Source organism: Aptenodytes forsteri, unplaced genomic scaffold (genome assembly GCF_000699145.1).
Source record: "Aptenodytes forsteri isolate BGI_AS27 unplaced genomic scaffold, ASM69914v1 Scaffold80, whole genome shotgun sequence".
NCBI lineage: Eukaryota > Metazoa > Chordata > Aves > Sphenisciformes > Spheniscidae > Aptenodytes > Aptenodytes forsteri.
In genome coordinates, this window is record NW_008795026.1 from 3215566 (window position 1) to 3233007 (window position 17442).

The 17442-nt window shown below is 43.7% G+C and overlaps 1 protein-coding gene across 1 annotated transcript in view; it reads right to left on the reverse strand.

Moving 5' to 3' along the window:
* OBSCN (obscurin, cytoskeletal calmodulin and titin-interacting RhoGEF) overlaps window positions 1–17442 on the reverse strand; it is a 214003-nt gene that overhangs the window by 170905 nt on the left and 25656 nt on the right. The window contains 8 exon segments of the mRNA XM_019471183.1: window positions 574–829; window positions 831–853; window positions 5432–5707; window positions 6446–6721; window positions 10001–10273; window positions 13991–14266; window positions 15120–15386; window positions 16209–16511. Coding sequence (XP_019326728.1) covers window positions 574–829; window positions 831–853; window positions 5432–5707; window positions 6446–6721; window positions 10001–10273; window positions 13991–14266; window positions 15120–15386; window positions 16209–16511 — 1950 coding nt within the window.

Sequence of the window (17442 nt, forward strand, 5' to 3'; positions counted from 1 at the left end):
AGAGAGAGAGAATTTCAGAGTGTCTCCAAGATATGATGTTGCGCGATCCCCTTATCACGGCTTACAGGTAACACTGGAAACGAAGTCTCTGACTTGACAATACACATCTAACACTATTGGTAGAACATGCAGACTGCTTTGTGGTGAGATTGTGTGGTTTGTTTTGGGTTTTGAGTGCAGACGTTGGGCAGACACCCTACCACTCTCCACCACGACTCTGCTCTGAAATGCACTGACAATCAGCTGCGTCACAAAGTTGTTCTGTTGCACCAACTTGTTGGGATGGAGAGGTGCAATCAGTACTTTCCTCTTCACGGCCTGTTTCTACAGAGGTGGGTCTCTCCCAGAGTTTTTTCGGGGATGGAGCTCCCTGTCTTACAGATTTTATACTGTTTTACATAGAAGATACATAATAATATTCATTTTTCTAAATATTCCAGAAATAGGAAGGCTGGGCCAAAGAATCTTCTCTCACCTGTGATGTCAAGCTCGATGGCTGGAAGTAAGTCTATGTCACTAGGAAACTTTCTCTATAGCTACAGCAAACAAATATGTAATCAGATAATCCCTCACCTGTGACGTCAAGCTTGAAGGTCAGTTTCTGGCCAGCAGCCTCGCAGGTGTACTCCCCAGCATCTCTCTTCTCCACCTGACCCACCACCAGACGACGCGATTTGCCCTCCGACTCCACCTTGAACTTCTTGCTCGAGGTGATCACTTTCCCCTCCTTGTACCATTTCACATCGGTCTTCTCCTGGGCCACCTCGCAGCTCAGCGTGGCGTTTTCCGATAGTGCAGCTTTCACCTCTTTCTGCACCTTCTCCTTGTTGGTAAACAAATGCATCCTCTGCCTCTGAAATAAGGAAACATCAGGGCAAAAAAATACTTAAGAAATAATAGCTTGTGACAAGAAGACATTACATGTATTTTGTGTAGGTGCTCTACAGGATCATTTCTTGTAAGTACCATTGCTTTACTGTTCTTTTTATCACATAGAACAGTGCACCCTCAAAACATAGTCCATGTAATTATCATACCTCTCTGACCAGTCTTCACGAACAGCTCAACTGCCTCATTTTCAAATTTCTTACAATGAAGACAAAAATAAATTTCCCCCTTTGTGTCTTTATGATATTTCTACACCCCACATTTGGAACTAGCCAAATATAACACAATTATGAGTTGCCACCTTCACTATCACATTATTTACAGGAATTTACCAGCATCTCAGTATTTGAGGTTAAGACCGGGTGCTGTTCAGAAAATATCTTGTAACTCGATCCCGAAGAAATGACAAAGATACAGTTCTTAATATGGAAAAGTACTTGGCCTACGTTATACATAAAAGTGGCCTATAAAATTTGAAGTACACTTTTCTTTCCTCAGAAATCTCAATTTTTTTGGAAAACTGGCCATAGGGAATCTTCTCTTAATACTTAACACAAGCAACAAGAATGAACTGTTTAAAATAACTTTCTTCCACAGTACCACTTAGAACGTCCATCTCAACAGGGGGAGTTGGCATCAAAAGGATATCGTGTGCGATCAGTAGTTAGTTAGGCGTATGCATTGAAAAGATTCAATTGTCACCTTGCTAAGTAGGACTGACTGATAAATTGCACCTTTTACTGTAATGATTGTTTTACCTGGTTGTCCTTTTACCAACAATTAGTGTGGTCACTGTTAGCTTTTATATTACCGTACATTTGAGATGTGGGAGGACAAATAGACCCTAAATAAATGGGCTACCACATTTTTTCCCACTGATTTACCCTAAGAAATAACTGCACAAGAAGTGTAAAATATTTCTGGTATGCCTACGTGATGGACATCACAATTCAACAACTGTCCAGCATTTAGCACAGGCGGCCTATGCCTATTTGGGTCCGAGGTATGTACTTGAGCGTTGAAGTCCATGATTTCACTGATACAGAAGCACAAGCTCCAACGATAGATGCTGGACTAGCAAGCGTATGGGGTTGCCATTGCTCTTCGGTTGCAGTGCAAGCATGGAAGATAATTCATCCACTCAGCTTTGGGTTACCTGGTTAAGGTTACCTGGCGGGCTCTTGGTTCTCCCTGGCAGTCATGGTGAACCTCTTCTGTAACCTGTGCTACTGCCTTCCTCCCCCTAGACACTCTCTGCAGCCTCCTAGTGCCATCCTTTACTCCTCCTTGATGACTTTCTCCTCTGCATACAGTCTCTGTCATGTCTGTACTCTGAGTGGCAGCAGCTGCCTGGGAGGGTAAGGAGTAGGGGTAAGTTGAGGTCAAGTTCCTACACTGCTGACCGTGGCACTACATGCCATCCTGGGAGCCACATCGTAGGCTTGCCGTCAATTTTGCACAGTCCTTGGAAAGAGAGGGGTCCTGCAGGGAGCCAGCCGAAGCAGGAACCCAGCTTACATGCTCTAAATTTGAGCTCCTCTGTTTATATTGGCTGTAGAAGGGGTGTAAGGAGGTGTCATTGTCATTAAGGTGTCATTAACAAGGCAGCGTACATGGCCTGGGTGATGCAAAACTCCTCAAAGGCACACGTCAGCCCACTGCAGATTAAGCAGCATTTTGATATCTAAAAGAGCTCGAGCACACACCATGGTTTCCATTCAAAACTGGTTGCAAAAACATAAACATTTCAACTTCCAGCTACAACTTGGACTGTGAATATGCAGGGTGCACTAAAAAAATGAGTTACAAACCAGCCTGTGTCAGTGGGTGCTGTATTTAAAATGTCAAGTTAGCAGGGCAGGAATATTCCAGAAGGGTTACTCACTTGTCCTCTGCATTCTTGCCCTTTAATATAAACCATTTTTATAGTGATAGGAAATGTGACTAAAACTTTTAGTCAGCTTACGAAGTGACTTACATTAGCCAGTAATTTGCCTTAGAAACTTATTTTAAAGTTAAAGAAGTATTCAGTGCAGACGACACTTTCAACCTCAGCTGAAACTGGTTAGTGAAGTCCCACTGAAACTGAAGAAAACCATTTTCAGGACATGCAGCTTTCGCCAACTTCAAATAAGGATTTCACTGCATACCATGAATCTTGAAATAATGAGCTTTCAGAATCAGCTCTTTTGGCTACACGTCTAGCCCAGTCCCAAGGTGTGCAGCACCTGCTTCTTTTTATATTAAGCCAAAAAGCTATAGCTGCATCCCAGTACTCAACACCGAGCATCTAACCTTCAAGCTGTCCTTAAATAGGGAAGGTTTTCTGCTACCAGTGGAGCCCTGGAGCACAGGAACCCTGAAAAGCTTTCCGAGTGCAATGGTAACAGGATAAATTAAGACCCAGAAAGCCACTGCACTTTGGGATAATCTAGTAAGATGAGGATTTCTGCAGCAAAAGAGCCAACCACTCAGAGTACTCATAATCCCTCCTGACTTTCAGACTAGATCGTTTTCCAGTGAGTGCCGGACTTGCACGTCATGTTACAGTTGTACACATGAGAAATACAGCAACGGTAGCTAGGCAAGCACTCTCCACTTACAACAGAGGGGGAAAGGTGTTACATTACCCTGCGCAGCCGTGAAGTCATCCGGTTTGAAAGAGAACTGAAAACCTTTCGTTTCTGAGGCAGACAGCTAAGAATAGCCCTCAGCTAGAGAATTAAAGTGTAAAAGCACTAAATTTGTGTGTCTTCTGACTACACCTCTGCAGTAATATGTGAACTGGTTTCAGCAGCTGAGCATGAACTTGGTTTATACCACTGGTCTTTCTATCAATGTCCATGTTGCATTTTCTCCGAAAGATGCCTCTCAGATCGACATTGATAGAAAGACCATTGGTATAAACCATGTTGCATTTTCTCCGAAAGATGCCTCTCAGATCTAGCCTTACCGTAATCCATCCTTCACTGAAACTGGCAGTTCCCCGAGGCAAAAGGATGAGCTACACAATTCGTGAAAAAGAGCCAAAATGCCCCAACTCACGCCCTGCGTATGCCACGCAGAGTGGGGACACATAACAGCTGATGGCTTACAATTTATGCTGCGGGGAGCAGCAAAGCTTTATGCTATAGCAGCAGTTGCGCATTGCGCACAGAAGATGGAGGGAGCAGGATGCCCCAAGACAGCGGGAGAGCGGTAAAGACTGCAACCATTACAAGGGAACAGCACTCGAGCTATGCCCTGCAAGGACTTCAGGTCTCCAACACGGCTGCAAGCAGGAAAGTCAATAGACTCCCAACGCAGTTGCTCTTCTACATAGCTGATGAAATGCCAGACCTCTGCCAGCATCATGGTCCCGATGTGTTTGATGCCGTAAGAAAGCAGAGGAGAAAATATATTCCCTGTTCTGATCAGCTCAGAATATGAGACAAGAACTGTAACAACAGAGAGGAGTTTGGCTGCAAAGACAGTGGAGTGTTATGAATATGAACAAAACAAACCCAAACCCTTCCTTATCATCCAGTTCAGAAATGGTTACTCCGAATGTAGCTGACATATCCATGGCTGCCCGGAGCCTGAGATAAAATTTACTGGACCTCTTGCAAAATATACCGAGACCAAAGAAATCTCTAGTGTAGTCAGAGTGAAAGAACAGCCTCAGTATTAAATCCTCAGACTCCAAATCATGTTGTTAAAGGAGAAAAATGCAAATACAAATAAACATTCCTGGACTCATGACTGGTCATTGCAGAGGTAGAAATCTCAATGAACAGTCATCACCTTTGGACTCAGCACATCGCAGATATGTGCAGTGCAGCTGCTACAAAATTTTTAGGACAATACACTACCATCAACTCCCCAACATTCTCAATGCAGGCACAATAAAGTAGGGATCTTGTAAACACCACTGTTTAAATATCACTTGGTGGACAGGTATTTGCACCACTTCTCATCGCTTTACAAATCACAATCGGGTATCCAATGACAGATGAAAGAAGTGGTAGGGGAAGAGCTGAATGAAATGTTAAATACAAACCGTAATTCCATTTGCACATATCTATATCCATTTCTGTTCATCATCCACAAAAGTTTCGTGGTGCATGGAGTTATGAGGCTGTGCTCACATATGTGTTTGCACAGCCAGACTGCGGAATAATTGAAGCAATTCTCTGTTTTGGGAGAGAGGACATTGTGTAGAGTAAAGATGAAACAAAGAGGGAAGAAAACAGTGACTTTCATGGATGAATAGCAATAACAAGAGGAGGAATACCAATACTGATGATTGAATTGGAAGAGGTTCTTTAGCACAATGCCTGCTAACGAAAACTCTTGATTCACTATCTGAGCCTAAAGGAGTTGAGGAGCTGATATCGGTATACCCACACATAACCAGTAGATCTGCCCAGTCCTACACAACCTCACTTAAATGGTAGCTTAGACCAATGTCAGAAAGTATTTAACAGCATTTCTAATATTTTGACAGAGAAAAAAGGAGAAAACACCCAGACACAAAGAAAAGGCAATGAAATATGTCTCCCACCTGTGACGACAAGCTTGAAGGTCAGTTTCTGGCCAGCAGCCTCGCAGGTGTACTCCCCAGCATCTCTCTTCTCCACCTGACCCACCACCAGACGACGCGATTTGCCCTCCGACTCCACCTTGAACTTCTTGCTCGAGGTGATCACTTTCCCCTCCTTGTACCATTTCACATCGGTCTTCTCCTGGGCCACCTCGCAGCTCAGCGTGGCGTTTTGTGTCAGTACAGCCTTCACCTCCTTTTGTACCTTGTCCTTGTTTGTAAACACGTCTTCTGTCTCTGTAAGAAAGCCACAATAGTCACACATAGCTTTTTGCAGTTGTCTTCTCCAGTGCTTAATCAAGTTCCCCCTATTTCACTATACTTGACCGGTAGTATCATGACAGCTCATTAAGACAAGAAAACACCTTCATCTCTATTTTGCTGATAGGAGGTGAATAGGGGTATGGGAATTCTGGGATAAAGTTTAAAAACTGAATTTGAGTACAGATTTGAACCTGGGACTTGGAGCATCAACATGCACAGCCTGAACCCTCCTCCCTCTGCTCTATTTTTCTCTTCCTATGTCTCTCCAAGCTTCCAGTGAATCCAAGGGGAACAGTCCTCGTATCCTCATATCCAGGAACCATTGCTCTTTTTCTGCCTACTTGGGTCACTCAAATTCAGTCATTCTCCATCTAATCAGAGCTCTTCAAACACCTCCCCCTTCCCTTTTATCTATCCCTGCACCTCTGTTATGGCCTCGCACTGTGATTCTGCAGGAGTTTTTCTGCAGACACACCAGCTAACTGTGAGAGGTGCAGAAGTTATCATCCTTGCCCACCGTTTTTTTGTGGTTACTACTAGTCATGGATACAAAAGCATGTGTATAAAATGTTGATATGACAGTTGGCTGAAAATCAAGTCCTATGGCTGAAATATTTCACCCCAGAGAGGTTGCAAAATGACCATCCTAATGTAAGATACTACCCAAAATGGAATATTCCTTTAACTTTGGCATTTCTAGCATTTTCTCACCTCTGACTTTGACTTGGAATGTTGTTCTGTCATCCTTTGTTTCACAGGTATAGCTCCCTTGGTCTTGCTGTGTCACCTTCTTGATGATGAGCTTGCGGTGTGTCCCCTGGGAGATGACTGTTGTCCTCTGGTCCTGCTTCACCTCAGTTTGATCCTTCTTCCATACCACGGCTCCGCTGGCAGCTGACACCTCACACACCAGCTCAAGGTTTTCAGAAGGACTGACTGATATTTCTGGAGTTGTTTTGGGCTTGTTGACAAAATTAACAGCTTCATCTGAAAAGAAAAAGAGAAAGCAGTTTATGCCTTGATCCAGGCTTATCAGCGCAATGTTAAGATGCAGTAATGGCTGATCGTTATCTCATTGCCGGTCACACTTGGGTGATCAAGTTTCACCTCTGGAGGTCTAAATGTACATATGTGTGCATGGTAGTGTTGCAATGTAACTATGACAGAGTGTTAACAGTTATGGCAATAAACTGTGGTTATGAGTCAGAAAAGGCCCTCCTAAGATACAGCAGCGTTATCTCTTCTGGGGAACTCATTGTCCAAGTTTTAAATCAGCCAGAGAGTTAGTAAATAATGGTCTCCAGTTTGGGAGCTGGGAATTGATCAATCCTTTATATTATATCAGCCTAGTAGGTCTACGCTGTGGCATTAATACTAGCCTTATTAAGTTCTAGATAGACATGGATCTATGCCGGCCTGGATTCATAACCAAAATCCACCTAACTGATATGCATCCATTTTCTGTCCCCCTTTCAGAAGTCAGGCATGAAAGCTCCTACAGAGCACAGACGCGGTGGTTTCTATTACCAGAGTTGTATGTGCACAGAGCTACGAGCAGAACCTGGCCCAACATCATGAGACCATAAAGCCTGACGCGTGCTTTAATTCACAGCTCCTGTCTCATCAAACACATGAATGTTGATGCTTGACTTTCTGACAGATGGTGCAAACTCCTTCTCTAATCTTCAGATAATTGCTCTCGGTTACAGTGCAATCACATTCATCTCTCCTACATCCTTCTGGATCTTTTAAATCAAGCTGAGATGCCCTCAAGTTGCTGACGCTTTAATCACCACTCCTTGTTTCCGATTTCAAGCAAGCTCTAGGGAATATGTATTGATGCCCAAATCCACAAAAAGCTTTGAAAAGATCTAAGAAGTCTCAGAAAGTCTTGTTAGAAGTGATGAGGAGCCTTTTTTTACATGTTTCTGAGCCCATTCCTGCAGCCCCATGTTCACAACATCAGTCCAACTGGACTAATTCTTCCCCAGACCAGATCAGGATCAACTCCAGGAGGACTAAGTTAACATATTGAGCCAGCAGTGTCACATCTTTCTGCTGAAACTGATCTTCACAGTAGAGAACCCACAACTGCTCACAACTCATATAGCTCAAGCAGCAGAGGTTCCTGTTTCGATACCTCAGCTCAAACTCTGCTGACTGCACAGACTGGTGGCCACACGTATGAGCCGTGCCTGCACACACGCACACAGAGCGTGTGTCATGTACGCAGCAACGATACAGCCTTTTTATCAGCTCAGGTTTTTTGCAAGTGTATTTGTAAAGGTAAAAGCGAAGGCAACTAAGTAAGTGGAGACAGGCACCTTGTGTGTAAAATGTGAGCAAACCTATCCAGCACACCCTGTCCCTAAGCTAACGAGCAATGTTTGATGAGCACGTCAGGTATTTCATACCCTTCATTCCACCAAGCCAGCCCTTGCCTGAAGAGCAAGCTGATGGCTGTCAGTTATAGCCAACCTTAGCTTAGTATCGCATTTTTTTTAGCGGCAACTGTTGCTTTCAGTCACTGAGTATCCCAAGGACAATTGCTATGCTACACCCATGCCAGGCACGTCTGCGGCATGAGAGAATAAATACTTCATTAAAAATCATTAGGACTGATTTATATTTTAAAAATCAGATGACTAAGGAAGGATAGTCTCTCCAGGGTCCTGCAGTTCAAGATTATTAGGGTAACTCATTACCATAAAGACAGATTACTTCCCTGCCCTAAGACCATCCCCTGACTGTGCAGTGCTTCTTAGCACTCTGGAAACTTTTTATGGTGACCCTAGCTAAGGTTTTGTTAACAGGCTGTAACTCAATCCTTGTTCATTAAAAAGTTCATGGAGATACAGAGTTACTTAGCAGATACCAGTTTTCTTTGTCTGAGCCATGTGATGTTTTGTCATAGGAGTTACAGGTGAGATTCACCTAAGCTACACACGGTCATCAGAAAGTTAGGTATCCAGTCTCAGGCAACCACGCAGGCTTCCTCTGTACTTGATGTTCAGACAAAGGTAGCTCCAGAAAACTTTTAAAATCCATCTTAGATAGCTCTCATCAGACAGTATAGATCAGATGGTATAAATTGCCTTTTGGGGGTACATTTCATGCTGCATGAATCGGTTTGGATAGAGCCTGGTTGGCTCTTCTAGACCAATTTTCCAACGGGTAAAATCAGGGACTATGAATTGCACTCAAAGTGAAATTGCATAATGTTGGGTTCTCAACCAAAGAGAACTGGAGGCAGGATGCAGAATGAACACCTGAGCAAACACCGGCTGCAAGCTGGAAGCAGTCCCTCTAGCTCAGTAAACCCTGTAGCAATCCCTCAAGACCAGTGCTAGATTAATCAGCTCTGATGAGTTTTTAGTTAGCTGATGGACAGCGTCATGGTAACATGGATGTACTGCTACAGGTCACAAGCACTCAGTTGTTACTTCTCTTAAATTGCTTCGCACTGCAGCATGTAGACACACCACGAGGAGCTTTCAGTAGAGTTTCAATTTGTAACTTAGGACTGGGTTAAAAATTAGGCTCCAGACATAAGCCAGAAAACCACTTTTAGAAGAAAGGTTCCCACCAGGCCATGCAAATTGAATCAGTTGAAATTCACAGGTATTGAATTTCACAGATAAATTCTTGTGTCATTTTATACTCTGGCTCCATCCTGGACTGGAACGCATCAGTGACAAGCATTTCTGTTCTGGGCTTCACCTGATGGCCACGTGCTTTAGCATGTGCTTTATGCTGACGGGCATGTGCCATGAACTAGTGGCTTCACTTACAGTACCGCAGGGAGATGTCTCAGGGATCACAGTGTCCTTTGGGAATAGCAGGAGACGCTTAACTCTCAAGATCAGCAGCTAAACTTGTCAAAGGAGGACACAGGGCTTTCACAGTAAGATTTTAGGACCACCTCGGTCAGGAGGTTCAAAGACGATGTATATGCTGAGGCAATCCCTGAGCTAAAAGAATAAAGGCCAGATGTGGCTCTCAGCCTGTTCAGCCAGAGGGGTGTTTGAGTCATGACTCCAACCCGAGTAAAAGCTTGTGCTTACTTGAATACATAACAGCATCGTTATATTATTTATCCATATTGTGGATTTGCATAGGGATCACAATAGGGGTCAGAGTCTCTGAAATAGCACTGTGTAATCTTGGCCCAAAAAACTGGCACTCTACAAGGTAAGACAAGTATAATGAACCGAGTCCTGAGTTTCTAACACAGACTCCGATCCCATACTTGCATCACAAACTTACCTGAGACTTTTAAATCAAAAATAAGAGTGTCATCTCCAATTTTGCATGTGTATGTTCCTTCATCTTCTTTTGTCACAGCTGAAGCCACAAGCTTATGCAGTTTTCCTTTATCTTCCATGGTGAATTTCTTGCTGGCTGTGATTTCTTTGCCATCTTTGTACCACTTAACCATGATGTTGGCCTCAGAGGTCTCAGAAACAAATTCAGCCTGTTTTCCAGAGACGGCCCTGATAACTCCTCCAGTTTTCTCTTTGTTTGTGAAGTTTGCAAGTGCTGAAAAAAAATATAGACACACAGCACCGGTAAAGAATTGTGTGGACATCAGTAAATATATACAACACTTACATCTACATTAGGTGTTAATTTATCATAATACCAAATATGCATGTTTAATTATGGATCTAATTACTAGATTCTAATGCAGAAACAGCCAAAATCCAGCCTTTATAAACCATATACCTGATTATCATACATCCAAAAACCAGAGCACATACAACACAGGAGGCTGAGCCAACGGGAGAGGAAGTCCCAGGCAATAGGGCTTTAAGAAAATATCTGGGAGAGGTGAGGAAAGATATGACACAAGCAGACGGGAGGGAAAGCAATGAAGGTTATTCAATCATTGTATTGTAACCACCTGGCAAATAAGTCGACTCTAAAAGAGGTTAAAATGTCATCTAGATAAATTAAATTATATTAAATTAAAAATCTATACAGATATCACATAGGACTGAAATGAAAAGAAATTTCTTCCTGGAAATTAACTGGAGCATAGAAGGTAAATAATAAATCTGGCGCCATATTAACACATAGTGGAATAACTGAGTCACCAATTACCTCAACGCAAAGATTCAAAAACCCACCAACATCTTAGCTAAAAATATGAGCCTAAAACCACAGTCCCATTTTACTCTAGATAATGGAATTAATTCTCAAACATCTCCTTAACGTATTATTTTAAAACAACACACACAATCAAGTCACTTTGTTGGGACTGTGCAGTCAAAGCTACTAAAAATCAAAGCCTCGATCGTGTATGCTTTTCATCCTTAATTTCAAGAACATGCTTGCACAATACAAACTAACAACTCTCTGCAGAACGCCTGGCAAAAGCAGTTATTAGCTTTCACTGCTGATACTGCAACAAGCGGTTACGGTCCATGGTCTGGACCAGCTAAGCATGACTCTCTCAGAATTTTGCTCCAAAGGTGTTATTATCGGTGCTACGTCCCGGTGCAACACATAGCGGTTCTCCTTTAGCTCAAAGACCCTTTCCACAAGGATGGAGTTTGCATTTAGTTTCCTTGCTTTTAAGTACATTAGATTTCTCCAAGTCTGTGGTAGTGCTTTTAATTACAGACAAATATTGGGTAGGGAACCAATATTCACCAGCTTGTACAGTGGCAGAGTCTGGAGACATAAAAATGGAGAGCGAATTGACTTGCCAAGCAGTACACAAAGAAAGAAAAAGAAAACCCCAGTCCCAAATCTCCCCCAATGTAAGACTAAGAAATACCCCACGAGCAAATAAACAGGGAAAGGGAAGGGAAGGACGTGACGGTGCAGCCAAGGGCCTCTCCAGTTCTGGTCCTCAAGGGACTCCGTTCAATCACCAGCTTCTGGCAGGGACAGGAGCTTGCATTTTACCTCTCCAGGTCCCTACCAGCCCTGTTTTCTAGGGTTTACTAAGTCTGTTTATTAGAAGTAATATCTATAGGTAAAGTCATACCAGAAGCATTTAAACCAGGGAAAAGCTCCCTTTTTTCCTGTTTTTTTGGGGGGCCTCTCTTTCCACTTGTTTCTCTAATGGCTCGTAACTGTGGAGCTTTCCTTTCAGTAGGACAACACCGCAGTCCTTCTCCTCTACCCAGCCACCTACGCCCATGAAGCCTGCAGGGGCCAAACACTGCTGAGACCTCTACTTCTCCACCAGCATTACTGGAACTCAGCCCACAGGTTAAAAGGTTTGGGAGGAAGAAGAGGGAGGTGGGTTCATTCATGCACCTTCCACTTCCTTAGAAAACTAGAGTGGAAAATACAGCCACGGCAGTCCGAAGGAGACTTCTCAGATGTCCCGTTTCAACACGGGAGGTCATGTGTCAGAGGACGCCTGGCACGTGAAGTCTCATGGCAGTGGAGGGACTGCAGTGATAAATGGCAAGTGCATTTTCTAGCAGGGCTCTTTTGGGCAGGAGGCCCAGCGAGTGACACGCCTCTGGCCATGGCTCAGCACGGTGGCCTCTTGGCAGCCACGTGATGCTCATGTGCCAGACACAGCTGACCTGCACATCAAATGATTCACCAGCTAGCTGTGTTTGATTTACAGGAGAAACAGCTAAAAGGTGGCGATGCTGAAAGGTAAAATACTGTGACAGCATTTGTGAGCCTCGTCCTACAAGGATGAGATATATCAAAGCTGATTCTCCAGGAATCAAGCTACAAACAGCAGATGTTTAAGTTACAGCTTGTCAACACAGATTTTAAATAATAGCATTGATTACTCATTTGATAGTCACATTACGGTGAAAAGCACATGGAAACGTCCATCAGCTAATTCAATTAAATCTGTGGGTAGATCTGCCAGTGTGAAAAATCATGCTAAAGAGGCAGACAGAGAAAGAGAGAAAAGACAACCAAAATTAAGAACAGCTGCCGAGCGTAGACAGCAAATTCCTCCCTCCATAAATGTAGTCACATTTTTAAATTACTTTTTTCAGCTCTCTTCGTGCCTCTTTTAAGTTTGCTCTTTGAGAATAACCGAGCAAGTAAGTTGTCAAATGCAAAACACATACATTACTCTGGGGCTTTGTTGTTTCTACAGAGACCAAGAAGGGCAAGAAGCCAGCGGAATAAAATGATGAAGCACCTCATACGTACTCCGTGTAGAAGCAGTGTGATCATTGCTGGGAAGGTTGTGAGGGGTGAGTTACGGGACAGAACACAGAAATCAAATGGCTTTACAAAGTGAACGTGCCAGTTCAGAGCAAAATAGCTACGGAGCTCACCCCAGACAATGTCTGACAACAGGCTAGACTGCCTTGGAGTCAGGTTTTGTACTCTGAACCTCAGTAGACATCTAGATGATACCCTTGAGGAATGATCTGGGGATACACTGGGGCTTTTCAGCCAAAACCCGGTCCCGCTCAAGGCAGAGGAAACTCTCCTATGAACTAGTTCATAAAAGCTTGCACAGATGGAAAGGCTTGTAAGAGGGAGGCTGAATGCTGTTGGTTTCAGGGTAAAGGTTCAAGACTCCATGTCTTGCTCTGGGCGTGGATGTGCCCACCAGCGAGGCAGCAGGCAATCAGGAGGGGAGGGACTGCCATGAAAACAAGAACAGCCAAACAACGGGGCAGCTATAAAGCAGTACTGGTTCAAATCTAACAAACGGGAAATATTAAAAGAAAATGACATTTTGCTGTTTGTTCTATACTGCCCTCCATCTGAATACCTTGCAAATAGAAATGAGTCAAGCCATCCAGTGTGCCCTGGAAAGGTCTGTTCTTACTCACCAGGGTATTGACAGAAAACAAAAAGCAACGAAATAACAAAAGAACCCCACAATGCCAAGATGATCTTGGTCCATCGGAACTTTAATCAGAGCTGAACTAGCTCCCCAGTGACTTGTCCGATATCACATCGCAAGTTTAGGGCAGACATGGGATCACGTGCATCACGTCCTGCCCCTGTGGGTGAATTTCTTCATCACAAGAGCGCCTTTTCACTACCCACCATTCAATCTCATGAAGTAACAACACGTCAATTTGAGCGAAAGCACAGCTCTTACCACTGAGACAGTGTTAGATCCCAAGTTTACTCCCAAGTTCTCCTACTCTGGGACTACAGACACTGTCAACTCTCGATGTTGATGGGGAGTTACCGCAACTCCCTGCACCGCCTCTGGAGCGCTCCCTTTCTGTCCCTTGACGACTCTATTGGCTTAGGGCAGGAGCGGGCTGTTAATACAGAGCAGCCCAGGCAGTCACATACCTTTCACTGAAAGCTGATAGAGTATTTTATCCCCTTCACAAATGCACTCATAAACTCCAGCATCCTCTGCTGCAGTGTTGCGAATTTTCAGGATGTGCCTCTTCCCCACAGTTTGAAGCTCGTATTTTTCACCGGCCTTGAGCTCTTTCCCATCCTTCATCCACTTCACCGTAGCCTCTGTGTCCGAAAGCTCAGCCTGAAGTTTGGCCTCCTCCCGCAGCCGAGCAGAGACCTTTTCTATATCTCTGCTCTTGTTGGTAAATCTCACTGCGGCACCTGTCAGGAGCAAAGGCCTTGTTATTTCAAGTTATATCAGGTTAACGTGTCCCTGATATGTGTCTGCTGTAGACCGTGAGATCTTTGAAAAAGTATTAGGTCCTGTTCCTGCCCTCACACTCACATCGATACCAAGCAATTTTTTCCAGTTCAGGAGACCCAATCTGGTTTTATTGCCAGAGTCACTAAGAAAAAAAAAATGCACAAATGTCTAATGATTAATAATATTCTAAACATGCTTCTGCAGAGATTTTCACCCAAAGTCAAACACATCCTTCCAGAATGAATATCTATTCATTACCTTTTGCCATGCAATGTGGGTAGATACAGATCTTACCGTCATTTCATAGAGGAAAGCTGAAGCACGCAGCTCTCAATGCTAAATCGAGTTACATGATACTAACTTGTACATCACACACGTCTGTGGTAGACTAAAAAACCTCCAAGAGAAAAACTTTGTTAATAATAAACACTCCTCAACTTTTGAAAGACTCCACTACAGTCAGAAAGACTAGCCAAACCTGGAGCTGAAGTTACTGGTCTAAGGTGACTCAGTGGTAGATCTGGTGACAGAATCCACTCACTGATGGTTGTAAACTACAGAAATTTGTGAGCTGATCTTAAGCAGTCTGGTTCAGATACCAAGCAGCTGTCTAGATCCACAGATTCACTCTGAACTCTGTGCTATCATGGTTAGGTCATTACCAGGACCCACATTAGTTCATATGATGCAATTTCAGGTACTTCCTACAGTCCAGGCATCAGTGAAAGCCTCCAGACCCAGTCCTAACCATCAGGTCACAGCAGCCGCCCCTTGACTGGAAGAAGAAAGGACAGTGGTCAAAGTAAATACCTTTCACTCTCATCTTGGTGCTGGTGTCAACATTATTGGCAACAAATTTCACTTCTGCTCCATCGTCGTTCTTGGTGACATTCTTTATGATTAGGGTATGAGTAGTTTGGGTTCTCTTAATGATGTAGGTCTCACTTTCCTGTAAGACTTTACCATTAAGGTACCAAGTGCCGGAACATGTCGTCGTGAGGTCAATGGTAAACAGAGCATCCCCTCCAGGTACAGCTTCAACAGTTGTCAGGGGGGTTTTCACAGCTGGGACTGGTTCTGGGGAAGAAGAACAACATGTATCTCTGAGACCAAAGGACACAAGACTGCCACGCTGGAGAATAGTCCTTCCTAAGAACAAAGCTCTTGGGGTAAACAAGACATGAGAATAAAATCCTGCAGCCTTATACAATTTGCATGCACTGAAGGCAACGCACAGTTGGTCAACAGGATTTGATTTCTACAGCTGCAGGTAACTGACCTCTGGCGTTAGGGTAAGTCCTCTTTCTGCAGGGAAAGAACAACAGGCATATTTTACTTATTTTTTTCCCCTAAGATGTTTAAAGGCATAACAAGTCTGAACCACCAACGAATCAAAGGAAGAAGCAATCCCATTGCTCACAATAATTCTACGGGCACATTGGCACCCTAGAAATAAAGTAAACCCCCCATATTTCTCCTAGTAACTCTAAGATTAAAGAGAGACTGACTGGAACCTGGTTTTCATGACAGTATGATCACCCATAAATATTCTCTAGGTGCAAGTTTGATATCTCATTTGTATACTGAAAATTATATTATAAGCCCACCTCAATTTTTCCTTTCATACCAGGTCTAGAAGAAGCCTTTACAGGCTTAAGGTCCATTGCAGAGACCTCTGCCTCTCACACAGCCTGATGTGAGATATTGGAATATAAGCATACTCTCAGCTTTATCACAGAAACCCAACCACTATCACGTTGGCAATGGTCAGCGGTTGAAATGAGAAAGGTTTTGCTGTGCTATTGCTCTATCCCCCTCAAAGTCATGGGATACGTCTTTAGAGCACCCACGTGGCAGATCAGCACAGACTGACCCATTTTATGATGGTTTTGTGCTCACCAAGGTGCACGCTCCCTGGGAACTCCAGGTAGGGGCTCTGTCCGTAGGCGTTGACTGCAGACACTCTGAACTGATAGTCAGCCTCTTCCGACAGGTTGCTCACCGTGAACTCTGGGACAGGGACATGAGACTCATGGCACCTCACCCAGGCAAAGCCAGTTAGTTTCTTGCGTTCCACAACGTAGCCATCGATTGGAATGGGGCGGTCCATCTTCGGAGGGGACCATGCCAGCGTCACTGAGGTTTCTGTTTTATTTTTCACCACAGGGTCAGCTGGGGGTTGGGTGGGAGGTTTTTTGGGAGCTGCACGAGGGGGAAAAAAAGAAAAAAAACAACAAACAGAGCAAGAAGTTTACGTCAGAGTGGAAAAGCCACTGTACCTCACTGAAAAAGCTTACACTGGACTAAAAGCTACTTTTGCTTAATAAATCTCCTTAAAACATTGATGTGAGATGGAAAAGCAAGAGAATGGATAGAAGATGCTTTTGGGCTGCATTACACAAAGATGTACAATACTCCTACCTCCACAGCTAAACATATGTGATTTCAACACAATATTACAATTGTCTGCACAGACAGAGAGTCTACAATGAACAATTCATAGGCTTAAATTTTCAGTGCTAGATACAGACCCACACCGCTTCCTATACAGCTCCTGGGCAACGCAGACTAACACTCAGCTTCTTATTTTCGCTCCGAAGATGGGTAAAACCACCATCAGAGGTTGTTCAAAATTCTGTGCATCAAATTCCTGTTCCACTTCCCTGGTGTGAATCCAGGCTAAATAAAAATAAAAATACCTCAATGGGATTACTCTGGCAAGGCGGCACAATTTTGCCCTGCTTGCTAGACATCATTGCACGGGGATAGTTGCACTAATATTGTAAGTCTGCTGGTATTTATCTTCTGTCAGAATTTCAACCACGCACGTCCCTGCAGTCAGGAACGTAGATGTGCCTGAGAGAACCAATGCGTGGCAATGTACCATTGCATCAAAGAAGAGCGCGGCGATATTTTGCAATGCTTTACACACAGGTGTGGCACCCTGCACAGCAATGTTGTCATGGTTTGTCTGCCGAAACCAGGACAAATGTAAATCCACTCCATAAAAAAGCAGCCTGAGCCAGGAGTCTACGTCCTCCATTTCTTCTCGAGAACCTGTTCCAACTGACACTAAAACATTTCAGTCCAGATCCTCAACAGTCTTAAACACAGACCAGCTAACCATTGTACA